The following is a 21,125-nucleotide window of genomic DNA, read 5'->3' on the forward strand; positions in this document are numbered from 1 at the left end:
CAGCTACTTCTGACCTGGCCAAAAACCTGTGGACCAAAAGTGAGATGAGGACATTGCAGAGTGACTCTTCTTCCATCTCCCTGTGCAAGGACACAACACCAAGGAGGCCCAGGACCAAGCCCATCTCTCCTCAGGGCTTGCTTGATCCTCCCTGCTCAGGCCAGTTTCCCACCCCTCCACACCACCACCAGGAATAGGAGGAAAGTGCTTTTAACAATGTTTTCCAGGAATTCCTGGAAGTTTTTATTCACAGAAGCTGTTTGTCAGGGACTTGAGCTTCTTGCTTTCTCTTCTTCATAGTTTCCAACTTGCCCAGCCTGTGGAACAAGATGCCAGTGTCAGGTCCGAGCTGCCTCCCCTCAAAGGGACATGGCTTTCCATCATAGCGTGCCAGGAATGTCAGACCAGAGAGGTGCCTCTCTCCTGGCCCAACAGCCAGCCGGGACAGCAGCTTGTCCGCCATGTGTGGGACCACGGGCTGCAGGAGCGTCCCATACACGCGCAGGCACTCCAGCGTGACGTGCAGGATGGTGTCCAGCCAGAGCTGCTCCACAGCATCCCTTCGGTCAAGTTTCCAAGGCCTGTGCCTCTGGAAGAAGCCGTTGGTCTGCCTCACACACTGGGCAATGCATTCCAAAGCCTTGTAGATCTGGAAGCCTTCAAAATAACTGTCCACCTGTACAGGCAGTGAGGCCACTGCTGCCACAAGCTTGTAGTCCTTAGCACACGCCCTGCCTGTGCCTCTTGCCTCTCTGGAATCCAGGACCTTTGGGAAACAGGGCTCTGAGAAGCAGGGGTAGGTGTTGCTGGGGTTAATGCTGGGGGCTGTTGAGCGATTGAGCAGCCCCCCAAGCGCATCTGCCAGCTCTGAATTCACCAACTTCACCACCTTCTCATCATAGTAGTCACAATCCCTCTCTGGGACGCCCTGCCGCAGCAGGAAGTACCGCAACCCGTCCACGCCGTATTGCCCCATGCACACGCTGGGGTCCACCACGTTGCCCAGGCTCTTGGACATCTTCTGGCCCCGCACAGTCCAGTGGGAGTGCACCAGGATGCGCTCAGGGGGCTCCAGCCCTGCCGCCAGCAGCAGCGCCGGCCAGTACAGCGCATGGAACTTGAGGATGTCCTTGCCCACGACGTGGTGCACGGCCGGCCACCACGCGCCATGGCTCTCAGGGTACCCCACCACGCTCAGGTAGTTCACCAGGGCATCCACCCAGACGTAGATGGTCTGTGTGGGGTCACTGGGCACGGGGATGCCCCACTGCAGCCGGTTTCGCTCACGGGACACTGACAAGTCTGGCAGGTCCTCATCCAGCCAACGGAGCACGCACTGGTAGAAAGGGTCAGGAAAAATGGCACGTGGGTTGTCCCGGAGCCAGTTCTGCAAGGGATCCCGAAATGCTGAGAGCCTGAACATGTAATTCTCCTCCTTGGTCCAGTGCACCTGGCACAGCAGGAGAGGAAAGGATTATGGCCCAAGAACAGGCTGACAATTTGCACACACCATTCTCAGCATGAAGGCTGTCACACACTGCCTGTGTCTGGGTGTTCTCCCATGCCATGGGAAGCTGTCAGCACCTTTCCGTGACTGGTAGCAACCTTCTTACCCAAGATACTGCCTCCTTGGGATCCCCAGGAACACACCTGAGGACTCAGGCACCCAGGATGGTTCAGTATCCTGCTTCTAAAAACACTTGTAACCCTGGGAAGGATTACCTGCCAGGCTGATGGGACATCAGAAAGGAGTTAGGGAGATGAGAATACACGTTCTTAACAACATAGTTTTGCAATAATACTGGAAAATCATGAAAAGACAAAATGACACTGTAAGTCCTGCCCTACTGCCACTCCTGGTGCCTGCCTTTGTTCTCCTGGGGCCATACTCTCTTTTTCCTCAATTTATGCTTTAATGCATCTAAGTCACTAACTTTGTTTGCTTACAGCACTGACAGCACTTCTCCCCCACAGTTAAATCCATTAAATGACACATTTAGCTAAACCAGTGAAAACGTGGTGGGTGGATGTGGTACAAGTGAGCTGTGTAAGGCACTCAGGGATCCATGGCTGGGTCAGCAATCTTGCAGTGTACAAGGAAGACCTAAAGAGCATAATCAAAGACAAGCTGTACGTCCTCAGCCCCAGGCTCCACCAGATGCCAGAACCCACTCACTCACCAGAAGTCTGGGGTTTGTGGCATGTGTAAACTCCCCCTTTTCCTTCACAAAATTCCCAAGGAACGAACTGCCCAACCGCCTCTTTCAGGTTGGAAATAAACCCTCCCATCCTTGCTCACCACACTGCAAGAACTTCTCTGCTCCATGAACAATCCTATTTCCTTGGACAGTTCAACACACAGGTGAGGCCAGGAACTGTTCTCAAGGTATTCTTAACTTTGAAGTCTGCTAACTGTTTTAAGTCTAAAGAATGATTACTTTGCCTGTAAACTTATCTTTTCCCCAATTATATCTTAGGTGCTTTCTCAAGAATTACTATTTGCCAATATAGCCTTTTCTGTGTGGACCAATGCTCCCACATCCCAGCCTCATACAAATAGCACAGGAGCATAACCTGTGCTGAGCTCTGAGCAGGATTATCTGTAGTTGCTGGATTAAATCACGTAACCCCACACCTTCTAAGAAAACAGTGGGAGAGAAATGCTTGGGAAGATACCACACTCCTGGGCACATTCTGGCTGACCACAGGCAGGTGATGTTACAGTGCTTTAGGCAGGGCCAAAACCCATTTAAGAGATGGGTAAGTGTCCAGAGGTCAAACTGTACTGTCTCACAAAACAGGTCTGGAAGTTGGAACCCCTCAGTGAAATATTTAGCTTCTGTCATCACTCCTGTAGAACACCATTCCCAGGTCAACAGCCTGTGGACTCAGAAGGGGCTGAATCCTTCCCGCTACACGTAGCTGCAATGTGCACCTGCCAGGCAGGGTCTGGCAGCTCTCTGACACTCCACTGAAATACAGGTGAGTCTCAGCGAACACGAATTAATAATAGGCTACGGGAAGCATTAAACACTCCAAATCTGGCCGGAGCAGAGCGGCAGGTGAGCGCGCAGTGCTCCTGCAGCCCGTTACCTCGTGGCCGGTCTCCAAGGACACCTTGCAGGGGCGGCCCTGGGCGTCCGTGCCCTCGGCCAGCTGGCTCTCGGGCAGGAAGCTCTCCTCGGGCGTGCAGTACCAGCCCTCGTAGGAGCCCTTGTAGAGGACCCCTCCATCGCGGAGGGCACCCCAGAAGTGCTTCACGGCTCGCTGGTGCCGGGGCTCGCTGGTGCGCGTGAAGTCGGTGTAGGCGACGCCGGCCTGGGTCAGGGCCTGGCGGAAGAGCCCCGAGACCCGCTCGCAGAGCTCCGCGGGGGACGTCCCCGCCGCGGCCGCGGCCTGCTGGATCTTCAGCCCGTGCTCGTCGGTCCCTGAAACGGAGAGAGGCCGTGGGGCCGTGGGGAGAGGCCGGAGCCCGCAGCCCCGCGGGGACACAGGGGCCCGGGGACACGGGGAAGGGGGTCATGCCCGGGGAAGGGGGCTCGGACCGGGGGTTTCGCTGACCCGTGCAGAGCCGGGCCGGGCCGGCGGCGCGCAAGCGGCGGTGGCGGAGCAGCGCGTCGGCCAGCAGCGCCGAGTACAGGTGCCCGATGTGCGGCGGCCCGTTCGCGTAGAAGATGGGGGTGGAGAGCAGCAGGCGGCGGCCGGGCCCGGTGGCGGCGGCGCGGCGGAGCTGGCGCGGGAGGCGGTGGGGCGGCCGCCACATGTCGGCAGCGGCACCATCGATGCGGCGGCGCGGAGCGGCCGCCCGGAAGCGGCGGGAGGCGCGTGCGCGGCGGGGCCGGGCCGGGCCGGCGGGGCCGCGACCGAGGGACCGGCGACCGGCGACATGTTCCGCTGCCGCGCGGGCCTGGCGCGCGCCCTGCGCCCCCCGCCGCGGGGACGCGCCCACGCGGGTCAGTGCCGGGACCGGGGCCGGGGGGCACCGGGCGCGATTCTCGCCACTGCGGCACGGGCCCGGGGCCGATGGCGGCCGGGAGCGCGGTTTGCGGTGGGCACCGGGCTGGGCGGTCATCCCGCGGGATCGGTGCGAGCACGGCCGTGCCCGGGGCGCTGCGGGAGGGGCCGCAGGCGGCGGAGGTGCGGATGCTTCGGGAACGTGTTTGGGACAGCGTGAGTGACCCGGAGCTGATTGGGACCTTGGTCTCTTTTCGGGTGCTGCCGCCTTTGCTGCGGTTTTGGTCACAAATGAGTGCCTTCAGGCAGGGGTGAGGCGGGTTTTGCTCTCACCGGGCGGGAGCAGGTGGAGGCGGGGATTGAGAGAGCCCGAACCTCTCCCGGGAGCATCGGCCGTGCTGGGAGCGGCGCTCGGAGCCGTCCCGCCATCGCTCCATTCAGGCGTGACCTGGGCCGGCCGCTGCCTGTGATTTGGTGATGGAGAAATAAAACGCGGTGCAGCGGCTCAGCCACGGGCGCTCCTCGTCCGGCTTGCGCGGCGGGAGGTGCCTGCACCTGGATCTGCTCATTTCCACTGGGGATGCCCTTTTTGCCAGCAAATCCCCGTTCCTTGCTGGAGCTTTATCCCGGCGGAATGAGCTGTGTGAGCAGAGGGAGTTTGGTGCTGGTGTCACCATCCCTGCTGCCCTGGCCTGGCTCCTGCTTTTGCTGGAGCCAGGCGCATTCTCGAGCAGAAGAGGCCTGGAGAAGGTGTTGGAACCACCAAGACACATCTCCGTGATCGGCCAGCCCAGAGAGGCTGGAGGCTCCAGCTGCAGTCAGCTGCCTAGAGATGCTCCTGTCATCAGTTATCAGTTACCCCTTGATCTTACAGATAATTTGGTCTCCACAGCTGCCCAGAGCACACTGTTGTGGCGCAGGATAATGCCCTGCAGTCGCTCAGATGTGGGGCTGGGTTTTCCAAACAAGGAATTTGTTTGGGTTCGGAACTGACTTAGTCTCTAAATTTCCAGACTTACCTTTGTATTGACAGTGTTTTTGTGTTGTTTCTCCAATAAATTGTGTTCCTTAGGCACGTTGTTGCAGCGCTGGAATGTGCCCCCAGACCTGCAGCTGAGCAGACAAGTGGCTAGCACAGGCGTGCCTGGGCAAAAGGGCAGTAATTCGGTTTTTGTCCTTATTATGGGCTTGTCCGCCTTAGGAACAGGTGCCTATGTAAGTAGAAAGGTGGTCCCTGGGAAGAAGCTGCAGTCCATCTCTCCTGTCGAGCATTTGCTGTATTCCAGCTCTCTTAACTCAGCTTTTGATTTCTGTAGCTTTATCTCTGTTTTCTCCTTCAGAAAACTTAAAGGGGGAGCTAAATGGAAAGTAATTTCTTATGGTTACTTGTGTTTTAACTGTAATTTCAGTTACCTTTTAAGTTTTTTTTACATGAAAGGCACTCCTGGGTTTTTTTGTTATGACCAGACACAGCTCTGTCTGTTGTCTTGTATAAGACAAACAATTCCTTGCCAAATCTCAGTTCAGAACATTTGTTTAACTTATGTAAGTTTACCAAACCAGCCCCCAGCTGGGGAGTATTTATGTTCTACTTAAAAAGGATAAAGATTTGCAGCCTCACTGAAAGAGTAAATGACACTCCCAGAGAGCTGAAGACTTTCAGCATTGCCTGGGAGTGGATGGATCCCAAGTTTACACCACACAAATCTTTGTTTCCAAGCTCTTTCTCTAGGAGGATCATATTCACTAAAAGTTCCAAATTCCATTTTTCTCCAAAGGAAGTTCCTGGAAAGTGGAAAAAAATTCAAAACAGTGCATGGAAGAAAAAAATTTTATTATTTCCTTTAAATATAATAAATATAATTCTTTCCTGTGCCCTGCTGCCCTTTTTTTTTTTTTTTTTGGCAGACAAGGTAGCTGCAATTACAAAGTGCACTCTGCTTTTCCCAAGACCTGTTTAATCAAGAATCCTTCCTAATACTCAGCTCTTTCCCTCTTCTCTTCCATTGCCTGTCTTCCCCTGCAGTTTTGCAATGCCATCAGCTAAGATGCCCTTCTAGATCTCTGACGTCTTCAGGTGTTCCTGGCAAAGCTGGCAGCAACCTCTTGTTATACTTAATAGTGGGAGGAACAGTCACTGGGACAGGAGTTTATGTAAGATGCTTCACTAAAGGTGTTTGTGGGGTGGGAGGGTGGAGGGTGGGCACCTGTCTGTACCTCCCACCCTGTAGCCCTTCACTTCCAGCCCTCTTTGTGCTCCCTGGCCTCAGGTACTTCATTTTCAAGGGATATTGCCAAATAATTTAAGGTTACAAATTGAATATTCTCAGATGGTGCAGTTCTTAGTGGAGAAACCTGCCTTAGAATTAACCTTTCCACATTAAGTAAATCTAAACTCAAACTGGCCGTCTTTGTTTGTGACTGTGTAAGGGCACAAATTATTAATTAGTGGACTTCTCATTATATCAGTAATGTTGGCATGCAGAAATGGAAATAGTACCTGAATATAAGTGTGCTAAAGGGAAGGAAAGAAAACTTGTCCAACTTGGTGATTTCCTCATGGAAGAGCCCTGAAACGTCACCCCATGTCCTGGCAAAGTATATTTCTGCTTCTAACTAGAAAGAACTTGACATTGTCCCATTGGAAATATTTATCCTCAAGGGCTGATCTGATGTTCTGCTTGTATATAATAGTGTTTTTCCCTAAAGGATTGGATTTAATTTGCTGTATGCTGCCCTTTGGACTCGCTTAAAACCTTCCTGATTCTGCTTGTAAAAGCAGAGGTGGTTTGTAAACCTTGGCTTTTCTGTCTTTGAGCAAAAGGCTTTAAAATACCTTTATCTTCATTCTTCTAAACACTGACAAGTTCTTGTTTTCTAATATTTCCAGCACTTCTCCAGTTCCCTGGACAGGCCTTTGTCCTGTGCTCTTTTTTGTGCCTGGCCTTAAATTCCTCCATTCTTGTTTAAAAGAATTTGCTATAAAACACCAACTTGTGAGGATTGGCAAATGCAATTTGATGTCATGCACATGATAGAGATTATTATGTGCAAAGGTTTTGCCTCAAAGAAAGGTTTGCTTCCCTTTAATTTTTTTACCCTTGGGGAAAAATACTGGACTCTGACCTGCTCCCAGCACTCCCAGTGTCTTCAGCTCCTGTTCAGGAGAACCCAGTTTTTCTTGTAAGTTAACGTGACATAAGAGATGTTCCCTCCTTGTCTGCACCAGTAAATTGTACATGCGGGCTCTGCTTATGCTGTATCCCGAGTTTCACAGTCAAATACACAGGTCAGGATTTAGCTGGAAGAGATTCCACATCCAAGGGCCAGTGCCTGGAATAGCCCCGCTCCCATGGCTCAAGGCCCTGCTAATGTCAGGGCTGTCCTGCCACCACCATGCCTAGACAAAACCAGTCAGGTTGTTGGCTCTGCCCAGCTGCTCTGGGCTTTGGAAGGTGGGAGATGCTTTTTCTTTGGATTTGTCTTCCCTTTCTGTAGTCTTGTGTTATGGCCCAGCTTGCATGTCATCTTGGGGTGGTTCGGCTGCATTTCCTTCACTGGAGCGGTTCCCCTTAGAACAAGTGTGCAGCCAAACACCTGCAGGAAAGTTCATTGCTTCTGGGAAGCAACCAGACATCCAGGGCTCACCACACCTGGTAGAGCAGGTCATTTTCTGAGCACGTTCTCAATGGGCACCTTGTCCAGGGAGGTGTATTTTGCCCCACAGTTGTCACTGGCTTTTCCAGCGTGTGGGGTGGACAAAAGCCTTTCAGGGGCAGCAGCAGGATGGTGCCTTGGTGTTGTAAGGTGTACTAGGTCAATGTCTCCTGTGTGTCTGCAGGCGTACAAAGCAATACAGGAGAGCAAAGAGCGATATGCCAGCCGGCTCGCGACAGTAGCCAGGCAATCCCAAGACCAGGAGTCCTCTGCCTCAGGTGGGTACCCTGCCAGGTCAGGGGTTGGCTCTGTTCTTCATGAGCTTGAGGCCTCCAAAACAAACAGAACAGAGCCTCTCTGGAATCACAGATGTGCCTTTGTAGGATTGCACCACTCAGTGTGTGCCATTGTTTCAAATTCCCATTCAAAGCCAGGTTGGACAGAGCTTGGAAGGAACCTGGTCTAGTGGAAGGTGTCCCTGCCCATGGCAGGGAGGTGGAACTGGATGAGCTTTAATGTCTCTCCCAGCCCAACCCATTCTGGGATTCTGTTGTTCTATGACTTCCCAGCACAGAAGACAGTGCTGGCTCCATGACCCAGAAGAGGCTGTTTTACAGACCATCCTGAGGATGAAGTAGGATGTCTCTTGGGGCTGATTTCTGTCATTTACTCCTTCTGTGGTAAAAAGAGAAAAAAGTGTGCCCTGCTTCTGGCTTTTACCTTTGCATAGTCTGGCAAGGACACTGATTCCATAGGGCCTCCTTCCCTGGCTGGTGGAGAGCCTGTTCATCCTGGAGTGAGCCCTGAACTGCAGCTCTCAAACTACAGCCTGTGCTTCACTGACGTAAGCCATGTCTTTCTTCCCTTTCAGGTGCAGGTGCTGCTCCTCAGGGCACAGCAGGTGAGTTCTGGTGCCAGTGTTTAACTGCCTGGTTTGTCCCTGCCCATGGATTAACTGCATGTTTCTCAGCAACTGGACTTGCCTGTGAGAGGAGGTGCCTTCTGCACGCAACTCAAAAGTTGTCTCCTTGAACAAAATTACCAAAAAATGTGCCTTGGCCTTTTGGGGAACTTCCCTTTCTTATAAACTACTCACTGGTTGGCCAGTGCAGACTTTTGGGCTTGCTTAGAAAAACCAGTTTGCTGAAATCTGACTGATTCCTGCAGGGAGCAGCTTTGGGGGAGGCAGCAGCAGGGTTTTTGGGAAGGGTACTGGGGCAGAAGGAGGACAATTTCCAAAGGAAGTCTGGATGTGGAAGGCCTCTGGTGACATACTCTGTGCCCTGGGGCTGGGCCGTGTGCCTGTATTTGCAGTAAGTTGTCCCATCTGTCACCTGCAGCTCCGGGCACTCCTCCCAAGGTCCCATCCCACGTCCCTTTCCTGCTCATTGGCGGAGGAACTGCTGCTTTCGCTGCCGCCAGATCCATCCGGGCCCGCGACCCCGGCGCGCGGGTAAGAGCTGTCCTGCTCCGTCCTGTCCTGCTCTGTGTGCACTCCCATTTGCCTGCTCCCACTCTAGCTGATGTGTTTCCTGGCCAATTAAAGGTGCTGATTGTGTCTGAAGATCCTGCCCTGCCCTACATGCGTCCACCCCTTTCCAAAGAACTGTGGTTTTCCGATGATCCCAACGTGACAGAGACGTTGCGATTCAAGCAGTGGAACGGCAAGGAGAGGAGGTACATGGCACTGCAAGTGACAGGGCACAGGAAGTGATTTGTGACAAGGTGACAATGACCAAACTGTTCTTGGGAGAGAACCACCAGCCAGTGGAGCACTGAGGGCAGGGAAGGGTGTGTTGGTGCTAGCAGGGGTTCAGGAATTCTGCTTCCCACCAGAGCTCGCTCAGTACTCGATGCCTCTTGAACTTTGCTGTGATTCCCCTTAGATATGTCCCTCTATGGGCAGGAGTCCTGGGAAGTAAGTTAATAAAGGTGAAGTTCCACAGGTTAGAACAGAGGTCCAGGGACACAGGATCACACTTGATTTTTGTGACTTCTGTGATAAAGCCTTACTTGGTGGTTGGACTTTATGATCTTTTCCAACCTGACCAATTCTATGATTCCGTGATCCAAACCCTAGAACTTCAACAGTGTGAAGACCCTAATTCTTAAAAATAGATAAATAATTGTGGAGCTTGTTAAGGATGCACAGAGCTGTCTTTATCTCGTCGGAGTTGCTGAACAGCTGGATTTCTGGTATGCCAGAGCAAGGGGAACCTGTTTGATAATGGAACTTTTCTCAGTATCTATTTCCAGCCGCCGTCTTTCTACGTGCCTGTCGAGGACCTGCCTTCTGTGGAAAATGGTGGGGTGGCAGTTCTGCCTGGCAAGAAGGTGGGTACAGCACTGGCTGTTGTTTCCACAGCTCTTCTTGAACAGAACCTGCACTCTAAGCTGGTACTGAACCACTGGAGTTGGAGGAGGAGTTGGCTAGGAAGGGGAATTTGGATAAGTTTGGGAAAAATGTGATTGAGCAGAGATTATACTAATCTGAATTGAAGTTTGAAAGTGGGAGAAGCCAAGAGGAATAGCAGTGAGCTGAGGGAAGATGATGAGGAAGAGAGAAGAATACGTTTGGAGTCTGGGCATGGTACAAAAATATGTAGACCTTAGAGATAGGGTGTGACAAGTGGGAACTGGGCTGTATGGGCTGGAAAGGTGAGGTGAGGAGAGCACAGAGATCAAGGTAGTGGGTGATAAGGTGAGCAGGAGCACTGTGCTGAAGCAGCAGGAAGGTGGAGAAATTTATGGTGAACCTTCTAAAATATTTATATCCTCGGTTGTTTGTATGTTGCTATGATAAATGTCAGTGATTCCTCTTCTGCTGAGATGTGCTGTGTCTGAGCCCATTTCACACTCAGACCTTGGGAAGATAAACCTGAGTTACGGGGACTCCCAAAGAAGTTGTCTCAATTCCCACTTCCAGTCCTCTCACTTCCCCACTCCTACCCCTACCCTAAACCTAAAGGTAGAACAATGTTAATTCCAAGTTTGTAACTCTGCTCAGTAGTCCATGAAGTGAAGAGCTCGAGCTCAGCTGGGTTCATCTTGCAGGTTGTGCACATGGATGTCAGAGGGAACACAGTGAAGCTTAATGATGGGACCCAGATATCCTACGACAAATGTCTCATTGCCACTGGTAAGTGCTGTGGTTTTTTCTCTTGTTCCTGGTCTTGTGCCAGGCTTTTTATTTCAGTGACATTTAGCTAGAGATAAATTCTCTAGAGTACCTCCCCTGTGGAGTCAAGCTGGGAGAGCTGGGGGAGTCCAGCCTGGAAAAGAGAAGGCTTTTGGGAGATCGTTGAGCTTAAAGGGGCTCCGAGAGATCTGGAGAGAGGATTTGGTCAAGGGTCTGGAGTGACAGGACAATGGGGAATGCCAGAGGGCAGGGTTAGGTGGGATACTGGGAAGGAATTCTTCCTGGGTACAGGTTGCCCAGAAAAAATGTGGCTGCCCCTGGGAAGTGCCCAAGGCCAGGCTGGATGGGGCTTGGAGCAGCCTGGGATAGTGGAAGGTGTCCCTGCCCATGGCAAGGGGTGGAACGGGATCAGCTTTAAGGTTCCTTCCAACCCAAACCATTCCATGATTCTTTGGTTCTATTTGAGAAGAAGTCTCTGCAGTGTCAAACATGATGTGGAGCAGTCACACAAAGGACACTTGTGCAGACAACCATGCTGCGTTTTTCACCTGCCTTGCATCGTCAGATTTTCTGGGACTTTCAGGCAGCAACAGGGATACTGGGATATTCTCATACTGGAACAGTTTGGGAAGCACAACTGAGATCCAAGACAGCTTTGCACTGTCTGGATATCCAGTGCTATGGCTGTGGTGTCACTAGTCTCCTCTCCTTGTTGTGCACAGGGGGATCCCCAAGGAACCTGCCTGCAATCGAAAGAGCAGGAAAAGATGTGCAGAAAAGGCTGACCCTGTTCCGAAAGGTAAGCTCCAGGTGCTGCCATCCCCAGTGAGGCTGAATAAATCAGAGCCATTTACCACTCTTTTCAGTTTTTAAACTCTTCTGCTTTGGGTCGGGATGGTCCTGCCTTGGCTCAGATGCTTCCCTCAGATGATGCCCTGGAATCCATTGCCTGCTTATTCTTTTTCCCAGGCAGGAAACCATGGTAGAGTCTACTCAACCACTCACCTGCTTGCCTCAGCCTGAGAGCTGTAACAGTATGTGGGATTATGGGGTTTAGGTGTTTTTTTAAATTTTACCTCCTGTGTGACTTTGCTGCAACTTCCAAAGTGAATAAAAGCCATTGAATATGACCAATGTTGCCATTCCTGTTAGAATTGGAAATGGGGGTAAATGTTCTTTCAGATCGAGGACTTCCAAAGGCTGGAGAAGATTTCCAGGGAAGTCAAGTCCATCACAATTATTGGTGGTGGTTTCCTCGGCAGTGAGCTGGCCTGCGCTCTGGGAAGGAGAGGTGAGCGTGTCCCCAGCTGTGACAGGCATTGAGTGGCAGCAGCCTCACATTAGAAACTTCTTTTCAGTCCCCAACTGCTCAGTTTTTGCACAGACTCTTAAAGGAAACAACACACGAGTGTTTTGTTGCCTGTGTGGCCAAGGTTTTCCCAGTCTCACCCTCTGACAATAGAGGTGAGAGCTCTGCAGGCCAGTGTGAGCTGCAGAGTCATTCCACCCTCTGAAAAGTTACATTTGTTCTCTGTGCTCAATGCCACCCTCAAACTATGATTTTGGGGTTAGAACTGGATGATCTTTAAGGTCCTTTTCAACCCAAAGCAGTCCATAATTCTGTGATTTCAAAGAGGTGGTGAGCAGGTGGTTTCTGTCTGTGTGTGCGTAGGACCTTTATGGTAATTTTTAAAAGTTTTTGTCAAAATACCAAGCGTTTTCCCTAAAAGTCTGTTATCTAGACTTTGCAGGTATATATGAAACAGTAGTCAGTCACTTTGTGATTCCTTGGGAGTCAGAACTCCCAGATTTGGAAACTTCTGTCAAGTTCCTTGTGTAAAGTGTGTGTGTTCCAACATCTGCTGCTGCTCTTCATCTTGCTGCTCCTTCCAGCACGAACCCGAGGCCTGGAGGTGATCCAGCTGTTTCCAGAGAATGGCAACATGGGCAAAGTCCTGCCCGAATACCTGAGCAACTGGACCACGGAGAAAGTCAGAAGAGGTGAAGCTGCTTAGCGGGTTTGGGCTGGTGGCTGCCAGGCAGCTGCTCCTGGGGACATTAAGCTCCTTTCTGTCCCTGGAGCCTTGGGAGGGCTGGGCCCTGCAAAGTGGCCTGGGTGCAGCACAGGGGAAGTTGCAGTTCAGGCAGCTTGGGCAGCACAAAGCTACCCTGAATCCTGGGCTTCTTGACAGTTCCTCTGGGGAAGCTGAGTAAGGAGGCTGGCTGATGTCAGTGGGGTTTTCCCTCCCTGTGGCTGTTTCCCTGGAATGATCTCTGTGTCTATGCACACACTTGGGTCTGGTCAGGTGTTTAGCTGATAAAGTCAGTAAGATCCAAGACACCTTTTTCCATTTGCTGCATTAAGTGCAAAATAATCCTGTGCATTGGGAAGTGGAGAGGGAGAGAGGGAGGAGGAATGTCATTGAGGTGTGGATTGCAGGGCCTGATAACCCGCAGGTCTGAGTTACTTTCTTTTTTGGAAGCTGTGTTGTTGGATCCGTGGGTCTGGCTGTGGCACAGCAATAGGTAATTGAGTGTCCTTAGTTCCTGAACACTTGTTTTAGGGAATTCTTTTGGATGTGGCCTTGTCATCACATGAGATGTACTTTGGATTTGTCTTTTAAGTAGCTTTCAGATTTTTTATCTGGGTGTCTCCTCGTGCTTCCCCCGGAGCTGCACTAGCACATGCAGCAAAGCTCGAGTGGGCTCTGTCTTGGTTCATCACCTGGCATCTGTCTGCACCAACTATCTGCTGCAGGTGGGATCTGCCCAGCCCTGAGCAGGCAGTGAGGTGTCCTGTGCTCGTTTCCAGAGGGGGTCAATGTCCTGCCTAATGCCGTGGTCAAATCCGTCTCTGTCTCCGGCAACCGACTGCTGATTAAACTGAAGGACGGCCGGAAGGTAAATGGGAAAGCAGGGAGAGGGTCACGTTTGGAGGAGCACACAGGGAATGAACATCCTAATTATGCATTCCCAAACAGGTGGAGACAGATCACATCGTGGCGGCAGTGGGGCTGGAGCCCAATGTGGAACTGGCCAAGTCAGCAGGGCTGGAGGTGGACTCAGACTTTGGGGGGTTCCGGGTGAATGCAGAGCTGCAGGCACGCTCCAACATCTGGGTGGTGAGTGTGGGCACAGCCTCCCACAACATCTGGGTGCTGAGTGTGGGCACAGCTTCCCAGTGCTGCTGCTGCTGTAGTGGGACACAGGGAGTGACAGGAGGAGGTGAAGGGGGTGAACAGGAGCGAGTGAGGAGAGCAGTTGTAGCGCAGGCCCAGAGCCTGGTCAGGCGCTGCAGCCACCTCGTTGCCATGGTAACCACAGCAAGTTTGGAATATTTATGCTGTGTAAGAGGAGTTGGGGTAACCTAAAGATAGCCTGGATCACTTGCTTGCATAAGAGTCCCTTGGTGGGCGTTGATACTTTAATTCCTCTGGAAAACGTACCTCATGCTGTATTATTTTTCCAAAGATCGGGGAAAAATGCTGAGAAACTGGGAGTTGTATAGTCCAGGGAGTGGGATGAGGTAGTGGTGGTGTTTGGGGTTTGTCAGAAAAACTCAGTTCTTTGTTCCATTTGTTCTCTTCTTGATGTTTTTTGTTTGGGCACTGGTGGAAGCTTTCCCTGTCATGGTGCTCACGGGATGGTTCTCTCCAAGGCAGGGGATGCTGCCTGCTTTTATGACATCAAACTGGGCCGCAGGCGTGTGGAGCACCATGATCACGCTGTGGTGAGCGGGAGACTGGCTGGAGAAAACATGACAGGAGCTGCAAAGCCCTACTGGCACCAGTCCATGTTCTGGTAACAGTCCTTTCCTCTTTGGGGGTTCCTTGTGTGGCCACGTTGCAGGAGCTTGGACAAGATACACCTTGAGAAGTGTCTCTTTCCCAAGGAGAGTGAAACCACCTCAGCAAACACCTGGTACAGCTTCATGTTCCTAAAGCTCAGGGTGGGGGAGGTCTTTGAGCATTTCTGCTCTGCCCTCATCTCCCTCAAGTGCTTTCCCTTCCTGCAGATCCCAGTTTCTCCCAGAATGAGTCCCATTCCGCAGAGCAAGGAGCAATACAGAACAGCCCTTTCCTCAGAGCAGACTGATGTACAGGTTGAATTTAGCAGCAACTTTTCTGTTATGATTATCTGAAGTTCCCCAGCCCAGTCTGTGGGTCTTAGTGTTGCACTTTGCTGAACTGATGCATTGCTGCATCCAGGTACCTGAAAAGTTGTTTTCCAGAGAGAGGTATCAGGAAAATGGGCAACTTAGCTTTATTTTCCTGATCACATTGTAATCACATTTTAAAATGTGATTAAAGTTCTTTCTAAAACAAAATGAATGAGAACAGGAAAATGAAACAAAAAAAAAGCCCCCCAAAAAATTAAAATCCAAAAGGCTGTTAGTTCAGACCAATTAAAAATCCCAAATCCTGTTTATTGACAAGATTTCAAATACGGGTAAAAGAGTTTTAGTTTTTTCAGAGAAATCCCCATAGAAACAGTTATTTATGACTTGCTGTCACTTACCTGAACTCTTGGTCTGTCCTGCCTGGATCCAGGGCCCAGAGCATTTCTCACTTCACTTTTAAACAAGAAACAGAGAGCCACAGAATCCTTGAGGTTGGGAAAAACTTCAGAGGTCATCAAGTGCAGCTAAGGACAGAGACAGCCATTTCCCAGGGGTGCTTTCCCCTGGGATGCTCTCAGCCATGACCAGATGCAGGTGAAGGAGGGCTGTGAGTTGCAGCCCTGTGTTTGTTGGCAGGTGTCACATTATGCCAGCCCTTGAAGAGTGACACTTCCATCCCCCGTGCTGAAAAGCTAGGAAATGACAGGAATTCCTCATGCATTTTGTCAGCATGCTCAGGATCCTGATCCTCTTGGAGAGAAGGTTGTGTGGAGACCTCACAACGTCTTCCAGTGTCTGAAGGAACTGCAGGGAAGCTGGAGAGCGACTGGAGTCCCTCCTCCAGGACAAGGGGGAGAGGCTCTGAACTCACAGAGGGGAAATTTAGGTTCAATATACAGAAGAAAACCTTCCCTCTGAGGGTGATGAGGCCCTGGCACAGGGTGCCCAGGGAAGCTGTGGTTGCCACTGGATCCCTGGAAGTGGACAGGGCTTGGAGCAATCTGGGATAATAGAAGGTGTCCCTGCCCATGGCAGAAGAGTGGAATGAAATGGGTTTTGAGGTCCCTTCCAACCCAAATCATTCCATGATCCCTCCTGAGCTCCAGATGATCACAGCTGCCATGTTACTGGTGTTCCTTGCAGTCACCCCAGTCTGTGCCGAAGGATTCTGGCCAGGGAGGTCATGTTGTACATAGATTCATGGTTTGTGATGCACCTGTTTCCTCAGCATCCTGGGAAACACTTCAGACACCTGCTGCTTACTAGTCCCAAACCACAGCTGCTTTATCTACTATCAGCACCCCAGTTCAGATCCGGGTGTGCTGTTCAAGAAGGTGTTAAGGCAAGGTTTCTTCCCTTTAGTATTTTCTAAATGCTCTCAAAAATATTCACTCCATGCCTGTTCATGCTGCCAAGCCTGGTGTGGATAAAAGCGCTGCCAGAAGCTGGGAAGCCTCCAGCTGCCTCCCAGGGAGCAGGCCTGAAGGATTTCAAAGTTTTGGCCAGTGAGCTCGTTTTTCTCATGGCCATGGGCTTGTCATGTCTTGACTCCTTGTTCCACCTGTGTGCAGAGGAGAATCCGTGTCTCAGTCAGTGTGTCAGTGTCCAGCATTGCCCACAGCATGCTGGAGTAAGGAGTGGAGCACAGATGGATGGAACTGCCTTGGATTTGTCTCTGCTACTGCTACAAATTACTTCATTCCCACTTCATTCCTAGGAGTGATCTGGGCCCCAACGTGGGGTATGAAGCCATTGGCCTTGTGGACAGCAGTTTGCCCACAGTGGGAGTGTTTGCCAAGGCGACAGCGAAGGACACGCCAAAAAGCGCGACAGAACAGTCAGGTAGGGACTGGGGAGCTCCTGCACGTGCTGGTGTGGGGACCACAGAGTCACCCCGACCTCTGAGAGCATGAGGAAACAGCAATCTGCTGTCTCATTTCTCCACCAAGCTTTAAAGGCTGGCTTTTATATTAAAATGTGATTAAAGCATTCCTCCAAGAAGGTATCAGGGAACATGTCTACTGTCAGGCAGACTTTCTCAGGGAAGTCTGATCTCCTTCTTGGCAATAAAATGATCATTTTGAGACAACAGAGACTCTGGATCCAAGCAAGTTTATTTTGTATCTGCTGCCTAGAGGAAGCAGACTGTGCTCTCCTTTCCATTTGGGGGTAGAAGTTGGGGATTGTTGGTGTTATGCTCCATGCTGGGATAGATTCATCCTTGTGTTTATGAAACTTAACTTTTGGGGAACACAACTCAAAGGGAAACACCTCAGCCTCCTGCAGAACATGCTCTTGAGTCTGCTCCCATCATCACATGTCCTGCACTGGGTGTGTGACTCCTCCTATTTCTGCCTTAGGGACTGGAATTCGATCTGAGAGTGAAACAGAAGCAGAAGCCTCAGAAGTTGAGATCTCTCAAAGCTCTTCACCAATGCCTCAAGTCCCAAAGCAAGGAGAAGATTACGGCAAAGGTGTCATTTTCTACCTCAGGGATAAGGTCGTGGTGGGAATTGTGTTGTGGAACATCTTCAACAGGATGCCCATTGCTCGGAAGGTCAGTGCAGAGAGGATGATGGACAGGGGGGTTTGTTACAGCGAGGCTTTTCTTGTGGAAAAATCAATCTGTCAATTCAAAGTGAGGATAAATAAAGGCAGAAGCTCTGTCTGGTGCAACATCCAATGGGAACACTGTTCTGGGTGAATTAGGGGAACTGTCCCTGTGGCTTTTTTGGATGTTTGCAAATTTTTTACACAAATAACTCGAATCGGGTGTGTGCTCCAAGCCTTGCCTTGGCATGGCTGAAATTCCAGGTCTGTAGTACAGGCTGGAGTCACAGTGATGGCACAAGAGTGAAGTGTCCCATTTTTGTGCTGCTTTGTCCCATCTCCAAGCATCTGAAAAAGTCTCTAATGTCACCATCCCAGAAACAGCCACCATGGCAGGGCTGGAGCAGCCCTGAGCAGGGGCTTGGTGTGTCCCCACCCCTGTGGCCTGGCCCAGACCTCTCAGCTCAGCTAAGCCAGACCTGGGTCAGGTTTTAACACCTCTGAAGAATTTTGGTTGTTTGAACCGTGGGAGTGATCCCACTCTGCCCTTGAGTGATCTGTCCCAAGACAAACTATTCATGGTGGAAGTCTGTTGGTATCTAATCTGAAGATGCAATTGAAACATGTTGCTTCTGCCATCCCCTTGGGAGATCCTGCCTTCCTTCTTTCCTGCCTTCTTCCTTTCCTTCCTCCCTCCCTCCCCTTCCCTCCCTCCCTTAGCAGTTCTAAATCCATAGTGTCTTCATCTTGTCTAAAAGTTGCAGGTTCAAGCCAGGTATCCTGGCTCCAAGTCAGGACCAGGCTCACCTTTGCAAAGCTGAATATCTTTTTAAAACACTTGTTCCCCCTGGCTGTAAAGAGAAACCCAGACACAGGGACAGGAGGATGGTTTTCCTGCTGTTCCTGTAGGCAGGTGATGGTACATTTAAGACTCCCATGTGAATTTGGGTGTAGAATGTGCTGTTGTGTTGTGGCTGTCTCAGTCTGGTGCTTCAGAGAGGATCCAAGGAGTTCCTGCCATTGGCTGTGACAGTCCTGCAGCACTGGCTCTCTACAGGATTCGCAGGATTTAATTTGTTCTCCTCCTTCCAGATCATCAAAGATGGGGAGGAGCATGAGGACCTCAACGAAGTAGCAAAGCTCTTCAACATCCACGAAGACTGAACTCCACAGCAGGAACACCTGGAGGGAGTGGGCTGCTGGCTGTGTGCACCCCTGCACCTTGGGCAGCTTCCTGGGAGCACTTGGGAATATTCCACTCACCCAAGCCCAGTGTTTGCACCAATAAAGTCAGATTGTTCTAGTCACCTGCTCCTTCCTGCCTGGCTGGTGAGGAAAGGGGAACATGCTGCCCCACTGGGGTCAGTTTTCCCTTGTGTGAGCCTTGGAGAAGCCTGCAGAACTCCCTCTTTCCTTGCAGGAATTCCCACTGGGGAGCAAGCAGGCCTGCAGGCTCTCTGCCTGTACTCCAGACTGTCGAAACAGACTCAACTTGGGAAAATCAATTACCAATTAAAATCAGAGCAGGATGATGAGAAGTAAAACAAATCTTAAAAACACTTTCCTCCCTCCCTTTCCTTGCTGGGCTCTCCATCCTCCCTCCCATTGTCACAAGGAGAACAGGGAATGAGGGCCATGGTCCGTTCATCACATGTTGTTTTTCTGTCCCTGCTCAGGGAGAGTGGTTGTAGTCCTTCCCCTGCTCCAGTGTGGGGTCCCTCCCACAGGAGCCAGTGCTCCATGAAGTTTTCCAGTGTGAGTCCTTCCCATAGGCTGCAGTTAAATCTTTTATCCCTGAGGTGTCACCACCATCTCTGCTGGGCTCAGCCTTGGCCAGCAGTGGGTGCATCCTGGAGCCAATGGTGTTGGCTCTGTCAGACATGGGGAAAGTTGCGGCAATTTCTCACAGAAGCCAGCCCAGTAGCCCCCTTGCTTCCAAAACGTGGCCATGCAAACCCAACACACCTGACAACTGCATTGGGTGATGCAGGGCCTCATGGTGCCCTTGGGCCATTGTGACACAGCAGGGCCACATCCTCCCCATGGGGTGTTTAAGGAGCCCCTCTGGGGTACCAACTCAAGCAGAACACCTTGCTGAGGAAGTAGCAGCTTCCTAGGACACCTGTGGAAAAGGAGGCATGGAGGAGCAGAACCCCAGTCCCCAGAGCCCCAAGGAGAGGCACCAGCTGAGAGACGGAGGGAGAAGCCAACAGGAGGATGGCACCAGGTGTATCAGCACCCTGCCCAGGAAGCTGCCTCCATCCCACACATCCTCCTCCCGTCCACAGCTGCAGCAGCCCTGGGGCAGCCAGGGTCGGTCCCTGCACTGGCTGACATTGCCCCGCAGCTCCCAGGGCAGCCAGGGTCGGTCCCTGCACTGGCTGACATTGCCCCGCAGTTCCCAGGGCACCCAGGGCCGGTCCCTAACCCGGCTGACATCGCCCCGCAGTTCCCAGGGCACCCAGGGCCGGTCCCTAACCCGGCTGACATCGCCCTGCAGCTCCCAGGGCAGCCAGGCCCGGTCCCGGCCCCGGCTGACATCGCCCTGCAGCTCCCAGGGCAGCCAGGCCTGGTCTGTGTCCCGCCTGACATTGTCCCTCAGCACACTGAGCTCGGCGGGTACCGAGAGCCGCCTCAGCCTGGACGCGGGGGGCCCGGAACAAGGCCCGCAGGGGCGCAAGTGCCGCCCTGGTGGCTCCTTGCAGCCGTCCATCCAGGCCAGCAGAGCCACAGCCCGTGGCCAGCTCCGACTCGTGAGGAGCCGCCGGGCCCGCAGCGGCCTGGTGGGGCCAGAAGCGGTGAGGGCCAAGCACAGAGGGCCGGACGAGGCTTTCCCTGCCCACAGCGCTGCAGGCCCAGCAGCTCCGGTGCTCCTGTCCCAGCAGCTGCTGCTGGGGGAAGCCCGGTGGCCTCTACAAATCCCCAACTCTCCTTCCAGGCCTCCACGAGGAAACCAATTCCTGTCCCACGGAGAAAGGCCTCTCACTGTGTGGATCAAGAAGCCCAGACTGAGACCTGGGCACAAGAGGTGGATTCAGCTGTTCAATATGCTGAGCAGGAGACACAGACAGATACTGTGGCAGAAGAGGAGAAAAATTCAGCTGCTCCCCTCATGGTTGACCAGGAGACTGAAACTGAGACTCCGATACAAAAGAAGAGTTCAGCTTCTTCTCAAATCACTGATGAGTGGACACAGACCAAGGCCCACAGCTCTGCCCCTTCCACAGGCACTGTGGCCCTGGCTCATCAGCAGCCGCCCTCCCTGTCCTGCAGGGCATTCTGGCGCTCCTGCACGACGGGACAGCCTCATGCTGCCAGCGCCCTGCAGGATCTCAAGGACAGCCACTGCTCCAGGCAGCCACTACAGCCTGAGCGCAGCACACCAGAGAAGTGGGGATGGACAGCACTGCCGCCCTACTCTTGGCCATGGCTCATTGAGATGAACCGGTTTTAATAAGTATTTCATTTCTCTAATTGTGCCCACCTTTGCCTAGTCTATCAGGAGAAAGTCCACGGCAGGTGAGGCCTGTGCAGAGCAGGAAGCCCCTGAGCTCCTCCAGCCAAGCAGAGCCCGTGCCCTTGGCCTCCACCAGGCTTCAGGTGCTCCAGCTCCTGTGGTTGAGATCCCTGGGCTGGTGCTGGTGGCCAGCCTCCAACTGAACCCTGTCAGCTCCCTCCCACCCATCTGCTTCGAAGTGAACATTT

The 21,125-nt window shown here is 52.2% G+C and overlaps 2 protein-coding genes across 3 annotated transcripts; one reads left to right on the forward strand and one right to left on the reverse strand.

Annotated features, from left to right (window-relative positions):
* Positions 1 to 247: 247 nt before the first annotated feature.
* MARS2 (methionyl-tRNA synthetase 2, mitochondrial) lies at positions 248 to 3,763 on the reverse strand. The gene is made up of 3 exons (XM_071442944.1): positions 3,562 to 3,763; positions 3,094 to 3,428; positions 248 to 1,450 (listed from the first exon to the last, which is right to left on the reverse strand). The coding sequence occupies exons 1-3, from the start codon at positions 3,761 to 3,763 to the stop codon at positions 248 to 250; spliced, it is 1,740 nt and encodes a 579-aa protein (XP_071299045.1).
* Positions 3,702 to 18,727, forward strand: AIFM1 (apoptosis inducing factor mitochondria associated 1). 2 transcript variants are annotated; one of them, XM_071442841.1, is made up of 17 exons: positions 3,702 to 3,953; positions 5,027 to 5,169; positions 7,796 to 7,889; positions 8,483 to 8,512; positions 8,952 to 9,064; positions 9,158 to 9,288; positions 9,855 to 9,945; positions 10,666 to 10,750; positions 11,473 to 11,549; positions 11,933 to 12,041; positions 12,644 to 12,751; positions 13,563 to 13,651; positions 13,732 to 13,872; positions 14,409 to 14,551; positions 16,588 to 16,712; positions 17,231 to 17,427; positions 18,513 to 18,727. In XM_071442841.1, exons 1-17 carry the CDS (start codon positions 3,887 to 3,889, stop codon positions 18,582 to 18,584), a joined length of 1,815 nt encoding a protein of 604 aa, XP_071298942.1. In that variant the 5' UTR covers positions 3,702 to 3,886; the 3' UTR covers positions 18,585 to 18,727. The 2 variants fall into 2 exon arrangements, with proteins under 2 accessions (XP_071298942.1, XP_071298940.1); XM_071442839.1 differs by lacking the exon at positions 5,027 to 5,169 and adding an exon at positions 5,981 to 6,108.
* The last annotated feature ends 2,398 nt before the right edge of the window (positions 18,728 to 21,125 follow it).

This window comes from Agelaius tricolor, unplaced genomic scaffold (genome assembly GCF_023055355.1).
Source record: "Agelaius tricolor isolate 1412-34295 unplaced genomic scaffold, bAgeTri1.0.p SCAF_17, whole genome shotgun sequence".
NCBI lineage: Eukaryota > Metazoa > Chordata > Aves > Passeriformes > Icteridae > Agelaius > Agelaius tricolor.